This window comes from Pseudophryne corroboree, chromosome 9, assembly GCF_028390025.1.
Source record: "Pseudophryne corroboree isolate aPseCor3 chromosome 9, aPseCor3.hap2, whole genome shotgun sequence".
Taxonomy (NCBI): domain Eukaryota; kingdom Metazoa; phylum Chordata; class Amphibia; order Anura; family Myobatrachidae; genus Pseudophryne; species Pseudophryne corroboree.
The window spans coordinates 199,245,444-199,257,606 of record NC_086452.1 but is presented as its reverse complement, the minus strand read 5'-3'; the positions used below and the strand labels follow the sequence as shown (position 1 = coordinate 199,257,606).

At 43.7% G+C, this 12,163-nt stretch overlaps 1 protein-coding gene across 1 annotated transcript in view; it reads right to left on the bottom strand.

Moving 5' to 3' along the window:
• SLC30A7 (solute carrier family 30 member 7) overlaps window positions 1–12,163 on the bottom strand; it is a 100,563-nt gene that overhangs the window by 25,313 nt on the left and 63,087 nt on the right. The window contains exons 9-10 of the mRNA XM_063940088.1: window positions 3,630–3,720; window positions 2,921–3,070 (exon numbers count right to left, since the gene is read on the bottom strand). Coding sequence (XP_063796158.1) covers window positions 2,921–3,070; window positions 3,630–3,720 — 241 coding nt within the window. The remainder of the gene's footprint in view (window positions 1–2,920; window positions 3,071–3,629; window positions 3,721–12,163) is intronic.

Genomic DNA, 12,163 nt, shown 5'->3' with positions numbered 1-12,163 from the left:
AGAGTTATATTGGATGTTCAAATTGAATACTATACTTCCGAATGGATTAAATGAAACAGTGGAACTTAATTCAGTGTTATGAGGACTTTCCTCCTATTATCAATGTCATATACTTGTTCCTTTCCCTTCCCTTCTATCCCTCCCTCTATCTGTTAGCATATCTCTGACTGAAAGATGATAGGACACCTATGATGAAAATATCCAGACCATAGAGATATAATGCATTGAAAAGCTATGTATGTATGTATGTATGTATGTATGTATGTATGTATGTATGTATGTATGTATGTATGTATGTATATGTGTATATATATGTATATATATATATATATGTGTAATATATATATATATATATATATATATATATATATATATGTGTAATATATATATATATATATATATATATATATATATGTGTAATATATATATATGTGTGATATATATATATATATGTGTGTAATATATATATATATATATATGTGTGATATATATATATATATATATATATATATATATATATATATATATATATATATATATTTATTTATTTATATTTTACACATATACATACATACATACATACATACATACATAGCCAGCACTCTCTCCTATATGTACAATGATGCCTAGGTGCCTCCCAAGCTGGTTAAGCAACCAAATACAATGTGGAAAGTGGTGGCACTCACAGGACTTATGAGTCCTGTGAGTGCCACCACTTTCCACATTGTATTTGGTAGCTATATATATATATATATATATATATATATATATATATATATATATATATATACTGTGTCCACATGAATCATTTGTCTAGAGATAAGGAGTATCTATTGGATGTTTGATGTTAATAATAATTGTTACCTAGCATCTATCATTATTCTTAACTAATATATTTCACTTTATTTATACATACACATTATATATATATATATATATATATATATATATATATATATATATATATATATATATATATATATATATATATATATATATATATATATATATATATAAGTTTTTGACTCCGATATAAGTGTACAAATGTATATTAACGTAATATGAGTGAACTATATTGGTATTACCATATCCAAATTATATGTATAATAATGTGTCCCTCTTGTGGTTGGCAAGATCGCGGGGACGCATCATGACGGATGATATGGGCGCAGTCTAGCCGGGACGGGGCAGCGCCTGTGACTACGCGTTGCCCTGACAACCAGAATGATTGTTTGCCGCGTCAGGATACGCGCGCCTGGGCGCGCGAGAATGACACGGCGCTGTAGGTCCGACCGCGTCATTTCATGCGGCCGGACGAGGATGGATGACGCGACGGGATGGGATCCGATCGCGTCACCCTTACCCTATCAGTATAAGTAGAATAACAGCCTCAGGTGAGGGGATTTAGACCCTCAAGTGGTTACTACGAAAATGTGGTCTGGGATCAGACTTTAGCAGAAGTCTATAGGTTAAGAATAATGGGATATTATTCCATGTTTTTGATATAACATCTCAGGTGAGGCATCCCTAAGCGGTCATGTGACTATTAGATATGTGAATAAACATATTAATAAACTAGTTTTAGGTATCTTTTAACTGTATTAACATATGGTTTATTGTAGATATATATGTCTGTCATGAATTGGTCATATTTTGAGATGAGCTGGTTAATCTCAATCTTTTATGCAAATGAGCAGCCATATTGGTTGGGTATATAAACCCTTATTTACAGCCCAGTTAGCACCTTGAAAAAGTTGTGTGAACACAACGAAACGCGTTGGTGTGAGCTGCTCCCTTATATCACTCCCTGGACCTGCAATTATTTGGAGATAGAGGACCTGAACCAAGCCCCCATACGGAACCTCATGGACCTTTGCTGGAGGTAAACCATCTGAATTGAGGAACCTACTTTCACCACTACACCAAGGAGCTGCAATACTGCGGAATGCAGAGCCGCTTAATAATCCTTGATCTGTGGTAACTATTGCTTACAAAAGACTACTCTGTTGGTACATTTGGATAAGAAGGGGACTTTCTATATAGGAACAGGTTCTATCACCTCCTCCATTTTTTCAGCTAAATGTGTCTCGGAGATATGCTGTACACCCTTTTCTAGGGTTTATTAATATCTTTTGTTGTATTTGTTTATTCCATGGACGTTTTAGTGAATTTTATATGAAATAAATATGTTTGTGTATTAATTTGCTCATCTCATATATGACCGTTTAGCGCTAGAATTTTATTGTTGTTAAGAGAAAACCTGACCTGTGCCCATGCCCTGGTGATCTAGTGGGATCGCCTGTATCCAGTGTCCACTGCCAGCGTGCGGCCCGCCTCCCACTGACCGCGCCGGATCGCGATAAAGACCGGGTCCCGTGAGCGGGACCCACTTACCACCTCCCGAAGCGCGGCCACGCGATCCTGGAGAGCCCCAGCCGTGTGTTTCTAACATGAAGAAAACCAGAGCCTCCGCTGTAGGTACCCGGCAACCAGGGTTCGGGAGTGTACAGCGCCGCTGGGGAGAGCTGGAGCTGCAGCAGTGAATGTCACAAGACATTTACAATCGCTGCTGCCCTTGAAGTCTTCACTTTTTACCTCATAAAAAGCTTTTCTCAGGGTTGCTTAGAGCAGCAAGTGCCTGTTTACTGCAGCACCAACTGACAAACTGAGCTCCTGTACTGGGAGGCGGAGTGATATAGGAGGCGGCGCTGGGAACAGTCAAAGCTTTGAGCCTGTTGGTGCCTCGGATCAAGATCCTACTCTACACCCCATTGTCCAGACTTGTGGAGCCCAGTGCACCCCGCAGCAGAAAAAATTGTCTTTTGGGGCATAAACACAGAAAGGCTAATAAAAGGTCTCCAATGTGCGGCTATACTGTATGTTAGGATCTGGATAAAGGAAAATGCCTTGCATATCATACCTGTGTGAAAATATTATGTGTCTGACTCAGAATCCAGCGAGCGTCTGCCTCAGGGCCTATCACAAGCTTCAGGGTCCCAATGTAAACATCCGTACAGAGCGTCCAGAAGTGTGGGTCATGAAGGTGGTAGACACCTTGTAACTGCTGCACCTGTGGAAAGCCAAACATCCTGTGTATCATAACAGAACCAAAAGGGATCACACTGAATAAAAGGTAATTCATTATAAGCAGTAAATGTACAGGCTCTCCCACCAGACACCCCTGTTGTGAAACCATTGGAGGACCAGCACCTTGTGCACTGCCAAAAAAGGACTATTTGAATTGAAAAATAAAAATATATAGAAAAATAAAAATGGGGAGAAGCTCTGCTCTTCTGAGGGGGTAAATAAGCATTGGCCACCCAAACGACGTGCCCCACATTGTACCTCCTTCAGTGTTGGTAGTACCAGCACCGAGCTAGAAGAAGAACTTCTGTAATAAAAACTAAATTGTGTTTAAAGCAACACAAGAATATTTTCAAGTAATGCGTTATTTTACTGCATGGTAAGTGTGGGCAATGAGATCGTATTTTACATTTTATATGAACAATGTTATATTCACTGCAGTATTTGGGGGGTGGGTTGTAAAAAGCACCAGTTGTGTCAAGTTAGAAAAATAAAATACATAATTCCACTACAGGTGTCCGAATCTTTCCAATATGGTTACATACCCTCTGGTAACACTGAGGAAGCAAATGATCCAAGGTGGGCGGAGTCCTCTGCATCAAAATACCGATCGACTGCTTGAGCAAAGGGATAACACTGGAAGAAAAAAGGAAAGTGATTTTATTAGGGAATACCATAGTTACACATTAAAAAAAGAGAGTGACAAATGGAGGATTAGCTGCAAAGATTAGGGTATATTGGGGTCATTAAGCTGTTAAGGAACCCTCCATGTTTCCTTTAGCTGTAAAAAATGTTTTTATAAAAACCATCACAAATCGACCTGCCTGAATACACACAATGAATAGTATTACTTACTGTAGATAAACTAATCTTGCAAAAGAAGTTTCCAGTTTATGGTCATTAGTGGCAATTAGAACATCATTTCACACTGGCCAAACCACAAGTTATTGGCTTGTACTGAAGGACAGAACTTGTAGGCATATAAGAACCCATACAGTCTTCCCATTTTTATTTCTAAAAACCTCAAACCTTGCATAAGGTTTAGCTTATATCTAATTTAGGATAACTTTAGGTCTCTGTCAAGTATGTCTAAAGCTGGGTACACACTGGAGCGATATCAGCCCAATATGTTGTTTCCGGCCGAATCTGAATGACATATCGGACGGATCGCTCAGTGTGTACAGCCACGGTGCATGCTCCCATGTGATATGGTCCAGGCGGTTGTGCTGCATGGCCAATCTGACGATCTTGCACGGGATGCTATACAAAAGTAATGAAGGACAGAACGAGAGATCGTTTCATCCTTCATTACATCATTCAGATGTGTACTGCGGTAACAAAATGTCTGCAACAATATTGTCCAGATACACATCGCTTCAGTGTGCTTAAATCACTCCACTATATTAACCTTACAATATAGTAATTATCCCTGATTTCCCCTACACCTGCTACCCCCTCCAGTTTTACTTCATATCTGCTACCCCTATTCCTCTGTAGAATGGTTTGCTCCTATTAAGGGGTATATGCAATTGCCGCTGACCGCGGGTGACCTCACCGCTGACTGCAAAGTTCCCACCATTGAAGATAATGGAGGGGGCTGTGCGAAGCGCGTCTGACAGCTCAGACGCGCATACAGCCAATCAGGAGAGTGCCACGAAGTGGCGCTTCCTGATTGGCTGAAGGGACCTTCAGGAGTCACGGGGGGTCTCTGCATTCGGGGAAAGGGGTCCCATGTTTACACATGGGACCCCTTTCAGTCCGTCTGGTTCGGGTAAATTCGTTTTTTTGTTTTGCCAAGTACGTGGATTATAATAAAAGAACTGGACACTGGATCAGGCGAATATAATTTTATTTTCAGGTACCCCGGACATCGACATTGGAGACGTGGCCAGAGTCGGCGTGTCAACATAAGTATGTGTGTCGGTATGTGTGAAATAAAGTTGTATTTTCACGGTGTGCGTGTCCTGTTTTTAATTTGGGTATTTTTTTTGCAGTAGAACTACAGGTACCAGCGGGCTCATTTCCCCCCCACATGCTGGTACTTGTGGTTCTCCAAGTACCGGCTTGCTGGGACTTGTAGTTCTTCTGCAAAAAAACAATATTCTTAAATTTTCAACAAGGCTATCAGCCCCCCATCCGCAGCCCTTGGATGGGGGGGGGGGGGGACGGGGGACGGACAGCCTCGGGCTTCACCCCTGGCCCTTGGGTGGCTGGGGGTGGGGGGACCCCTTGATTGAAGAAGTCCCCACTCCTCCAGGGTGACTAGTTGGGCATTTAATGCCACGGCCGCAGGGCGCTGTATAAAAGTGACCCCCGGCTGTGGCATTATCTGTCCAGCTAGTGGAGCCCGGTGCTGGTACAAAAAATACGGGGGACCCCTACTCTTTTTGTCCCCCGTATTTTTTGCACCAGGACCAGGCGCAGAGCCCGGTGCTGGTTGTTAAAATACGGGGGATCCCCTGTCATTTCCCCCCCCCAGTATTTTGGCAACCAGGACCGGCTCAAAGAGCCCGAGGCTGGTTATGCTTAGGAGGGGGGACCCCACGCAAAAAAATTTCGGGGTTTTTACCGTTTTTTTAACATTTTTAAAAATCTAAATCAAAATCCGTCAAATCGGCCGTTTTTCGACAGCGGGACTGTCTAATTCGTTTTTTATTGAATATGTCGAATTCCGGCACCCACCTGCCGGAATACGACGGTCGAATTGTGTCGAATTTAAAAACGGGCGAAAAAGTGCCGCAATTTGCCCGGAATTGCATATACCCCTAAGTCTATAAAATGTACACACGGTGAGATCCTTGCTATGTCCGATTTTGACTATGCGATTTCCCTTGAACTCCCCCAGAGCCCAGATAGTCAAAATCTGTGCTTGATATTTTCACTATGTATGATTTTGACTATACTTTGTACTAGATAGTACACTAGATAGTCAAGATTGACTAGCCTGTAGTCTATCTAGCCTTACGATACCGACCTCAAGGGAACGCGCATCGAGATCGAATCTGTATCGCAAGCTGCCTAACACCTTGATATATGCAATAACTTTTCATAAGATTTTGACTATATAGTCTAAATCTTATAGATTTATCTCAACGTGTGTACACACCAGCCTCACCCATGCAATGCAACTCTCAGCAAACACACATGACCTGAAACACACAGTCTGGTCTCCTGTTCTGCTCGGAGTGGCGTTTGGCAAGTGCTGGCATCTAGAGCTTTAATAAGCTGCCAGTAAATAACTCTATATACACAAGTGTCACTGGCAGCTGCAAGTACAATGATACAACACAAGGGTGTGAGCAGTTCCAGTTTGGATGGTGGCCGATGCAGCTAGCAAGAAATTACACATAAAACAAAATGCATTTGATACGTTTTATGGGTGTAGTCTAATGCAAACCGCAGCAGGGAGAACTTTCACATCAAGCGCTTAACAAGATCCCCCCAGATGTGAGGTAAAGTCATAAGTGGTTCTGCTACTAGAAATGTGGTAACCACAGAATTACCACAAAACATACAAACAGAAAAACACTGGGGTCTTGATAATGAGCAGGCTATATTGCAGTGAAGAGGTTAATAAGAGGGCAGGTCCATGCTAGGTGAAGAAGACAACCTTTAGCCTATGTATTTTAAAGACTGAGCTCTACTTCCTCATTTTCTACTCCATTTCCCTCACAAGCCACACAGCTGTCCTAAGAAATGCTTTCTAACCCTCACATACTCTAGTCTTTCTGTGACTCACAGGGCTCATCAGCCTTAACAACTTCGAGAACAAAAATGCTCCTTGCCCTTTTGCCATCAATCGGATTCTTCAGTAGATTTTAATAAAAATAACCTAATGTAAATCATACTTGCCTACCCTCCTGGAATGGTCGGGAGGCTCCCTAAAATCGGGTAGCACTCCCGGACCCCCAGAAAGGAGGGCGAGTCTCCTGGAGCCTTCTCAAGCCAGCTGACCAAGACCCCCAGCCGCCCGTACACCCCCGCTTACCTATAGCAAGTGGGCGGGGCAATAGCGCGAACTGCGTCATCATAGCTCCGCACCCACACTACTAAGCCGGTAACTGGTCATTGTAGAGCTGGGGTGGTACCATGATCATGCGATCACGCCTCCACACCCCCTGTTGTGCAGACCTGGCTGCCCTATACCGGAGAAGGCAGCCAGAAAGTCAGCAAGTGTGCTTTAAATGCTCAATGAGATAAAGGGATTTTTGTTCTTACCTGTAAAATCCTTTTCTTTTATTCCATGTAGGACACATGGAATCACGCAGGTGGCAAGCTGGAGCATGGGCACCAAACAGTTTTCCTTATTTCCCAGCAGCCTAGACTCCCTCTTCCCTATAGCCAACCCCCAACCTACAGGAACGCTTAAGTTAATAAGGCCAAGACAAGGGGAAGGAGAAGGAAGGCCAACACATACAGTACAAAAAAACCCTCAAGCCAGATGAGTCAGGGTGGGTGTCCTGTGTACCCCCGTTTACTAAAAGATTTTTCAAGTAAGAACAAGAATGCTCTTTTTCTCGTACATCCATGGGGGACACCGTGAATCATGCTGGGACGCCCCAAAGCAGAACCCCTAAGGAAGGGGACGCTCCTGAGCTCTTCACAGGAAATCCGCATCAGTAGCGGTGAAAGTGGCAAAGGGAAAAAGTTTGATAAAAGTATGGGCATAGGACCATGTGGATGCTTTACAAAGCTGCTCTGCATAGCACCAGCTGCTAAAGTGCCCATTGACCAGCTGAATGAGCATGCATCACAGCAGGGGCAGGAAGGTTTGCCTCAGGATAGGCCAGGCAGTCTGTTAAAGTCATACAGGACAAAGAATAAGATTTATGGTAGTCCTGCGTCGTATCCACATAAATAGAGGGCCCTCGCTACATCCAATGAGGCCTGCTCCAGAGTAGTACCTTGAAAAAACAATGATCTCCTATTTGATATGAAACTGGGACACGTACCCCAAGCACGTCTGAAGAACAGCCCAGTCAGGATGGAAAATACGAAATAGGGAGTGACAAGGCGCTCAAGTCCAGCATTCTACAGTCTGAGGCAGTGGCGAAGAGTAAGCCAGTGAAAGTCCACTCTGTCCAAGGGCCAAAGAGAGGTAGACTGGAGGGCCTGAAACACTAAAGATAAATCCCACAGTGCAACCAGGTGAATGCAAGGAGAGCTGTACGTCTGGCAAAAGCGCAACCCGACAATGGAAAAGGACAGAATGAGTGGAACCCTGTATCTTGAGAGAAAAGGTGGAAGCCCAGGTCCAGACGCGCCTGTAAGGAGGACAGGACCTACTACTGACTGAAGGATCGGGAAAGGAACCCTTGAGCCAGACACTACTCAAAGTAAAATCTTTCAGACTGTGGTAAATCCTAGCCGAAGAAAGCTTCTTGGCATTAATTATGGTATGAATGACCGAAGTTGAGAAATCTTTGCCTTTTAGGATGAATGTCTCTATAGCCACCCTGCCAAAGCAAGGCAGGCAAGATCCAGGTGGAAGCACGGGCCTTGAGACAAAAGATCTGGCCTGAAAGGGAGAAGCCACAGAACATCGATGGAGAGAGCCAGAGGAATCGGCATACCAAGCACTAAACGGTCAATCCAGACTATGCCATTGAGGAGAACCCATGGATTCATCGAAATTAGAGGGAAGATGTAAATGAGCGGAAAAGTCCACTGTACCGCAGAGCTCCGGATCCCTAGTGAATGAGCAGTACCTATGTAGGTTTTGGTTGGACTGACAATATGCGGGGGGGTTAACCCTCTGCCCACCTAAGAATGAGACTCGCCTCCCTCATGGCACCTCAACTGTGAGTGCCAACTTGATCATTTATGTAGGCGATAGTGGTCATGTTGTCCAACTGAACCTTGACCGACTGATGGCAGGGAAGCGGCTTTGCCCGACAGAGAGCTCAGTAGACCGCTTTGAGCTCCAGGATGTTGATTGGAAATGGACTGTTCTGAGCCATCCACAGACCATGAAACGTCTGATGACAAGTTACTGCCCCCTACTTCCCCCCGAAGACTCAAATCGGTGGTGAGCAGGACCCAGTCCTGGATCCTTTCCAGGTGTGACTGGAGGAACAAGAGGAAGTGACGGACTTACCAAGGGAGAAGGACCATCAGCGATTTGAGATGCAGAGGGAAGCAGTTCCACCGGGGCAGGAGCTCCATATGTAAAGGATGGGAGTGAAACTGGGCATACTCCACAATCTCGAAGGTGGAAACCAGAGAGCTCAGGACTTGCATGCAAGAGTGGATCGACACTCAACTTCGACCCAAGAAGTGCAAAACGTGGCCTGAAAATGGCCATAGTTTGTCTGGGGGAGGAACACCCACTGAACTCAATCTAGTAAGACTTCCAAATGCTGCATCTCCTGACACTAAGTCGAAGTGGATATGCATCAACTGATGGTCCACCGTGAGATGGAGATGGTCCTGCAGAACATCCGGTGATTGGGCCAGGAGAAGTATGTTCAGGTAGAATTCGAAACACCTTGCATCTAAGACATGCTGTCTCGGAACTCGGTACTTGTTGAGCGACTTCAGGTTGAGAATAGGGTAGAACAATCAGTGTGGCTTCATAACTTGTAAAAAAAATTGGCATAGAAACAGTAACTCTCTGAAACGGGGGAACTGAGACAATAACCCGGGAAGCCAGAATGGAGCAGATGGACTCCAACAGGGCTCCTGCTTTTCCTGGATCTACTGGAAGGCAAGACGGAAGGAAAGCAGTCTTGGATGCTGCTACCATAGCCACAATCTTGTCTAGTTCTGGCCCGAGCAGAACTTCTCCTGGGAAAGGGGGGACCTTCAACAGCCTTTTAGGAGTCTGATGCAGCATGCAAAGTAGAGAGCCAGAGCGCCGTGACTTCTTAAAAAACAAACAAAAAACACCACACTATTATAAGAGTAATCCCCTGGTATTACAGGTTGAGTATCCCTTATCCAAAATCCCACATTTTTGGGTCCCCTACTGAGTCAATGACATTTATTATGAGAGAGAGAGAGAGAGAGAGAGAGAGAGAGAGAGAGAGAGAGAGAGAGAGAGAGAGAGAGAGAGAGAGAGAGAGAGAGAGAGAGAGAGAGAGAGAGAGAGAGAGAGAGAGAGAGAGAGAAGTAGGACAGCCAAAAATGTTTGAGTTTGGATAAGGGATACTCAACCTGTATTCCACATTCTTGTAGCTTGTAGTTCTCATATGAGTAAGCTGAACCAATGCAGTTACTACACACAACAAAAATATAGGGAGGGTGAACCACATCAGAGAGGTACTAAATCTGCCTAGCATCAGCTAAGACTCCACAAATTCCACCCCCAACAATCAGAAGAAAGCCACAACTAACACAAAGTTTAAAACAAAAAAAATATTCTAGGCTATTTAGCTATATGCAGCCATATCATTAACACATACTGGATGCTGTTATGTAGCCCATTTAGATACCGATCACTCAGATTTTTGTTCTTCCACATTGTCATGCTTTTAGCATATGTCTGATCGACAGACAGACCGATCGATCTTATTCTGCATTTCATGCCTTCAGCATATACATCCTACTTCTGTTTATAGTCATTTAGGTTATCGGCCCCATCTAGTGATCAGCACAGAAGTACTGTAGCTAAATTGTGACCTACACACAGTCCACCATAGCAGGTTCTCAGGGTATTCTGGGTAATTCACTTCCATTTTCTTACTTCCCTCATGGTCCCAGCCAGACATCACACATTTGCTCATCCTCAGTACAGAATCTGATGGTAAGAAACTCTAGGGCAGATGAATTAATCCTGGAGAAATGATAAAGAAGTGATTAAGTGGAACGTGATAACACACCAGACAATTATTACGGGTTTGAAAAATTACAGTTGGGAGCTGATTGGCTGGTGTGTTCCTTCCGCTTATCACTTCTTTACCATGTCTCCAGGTTTAATACATCTGCCCCTCTGAGCCTTAAATCTGCAATCATAGATTAGTCAGTTGTGCATGCCAGATGTATTATTACACACTGCAGACAATCCTTTGCATACTGTAATATCTTGCTGTTTGCATAAAGTTTGTTAATGCTTGCATTGCATCCTATTTTTTTCCACATTGTAATTACATTTAATTATTTGTACAGTTTTACCAGTTTCCTTTATTGCAGAGTTTTCAAACGTGGTCCTCAAGGGACCCCAGCTGTCTAGGTTGTAAGTTAGGGGCTAATACAGAGTTGATTGTAGCCGTGCAAAACCTACGATCAGCCACCCTGACATGCAGGGGGACGCCCAGCACAGGGCTAGTCCACCCCACATGTTCGGGCCTACCCCCCCCAAACACCGCCGGCCAACCCCCACCCGGAAACCACCTCTGCCTGTCAATCAGGCAAAGGCAATCGCAGGGCTGAGATGGCCATCGGCGCCGTCGCATGTGCAGTTCAGACCTGATCGGTTGCTGTGCGAAAACGCACAGCAACGATCAGGTCTGAATTAGGACCTTAATTAGCAACTCAGTCAATTGGATTAAACCATCTGTGCTGAGACATGTATATACTGAACCATTGAGGTGCCTTGAGGACCATGTTTGAGAACCTCTGCTCTACTGCATAATAAACACCAATCTTCAAATCACCACATCTGATTGGGATTATTGAAGAGAAGAGGTGGTTTACGCTGTCTGCCTGAATTTGGTTAAGAAACACCAGTGAAGTCAGAACAAACATTATAAACAGTGCATCTGGAAAGTATTCACAGCGTTTCACTTTTTCCACATTTTGCTATGTTACAGCCTTATTCCAAAATGGAATAAATTTTTCCCCTCAAAATTCTACACACAATATCCCATGACGTGAAAAAAAAAAAAGTTTGTGATTTTTTTTTTTTTTTTAAAGTATTCACAGCCTTTGCTCAATACTTTGTTGATGCACCTTTGGTAGTAATTACAGCCTCAAGTCTTTTTGAATATGATGCCACAAGCTTGGCACACCTATCTTTGGCCAGTTTTGCCCATTCCTCTTTGCAGCACCTCTCAAGCTCCATCAGGTTGGATGGGACGTGTCGGTGCACAGCCATTTTCAGATCTCTCCAGAGATGTTCAATAGGATTCAAGTCTGCGCT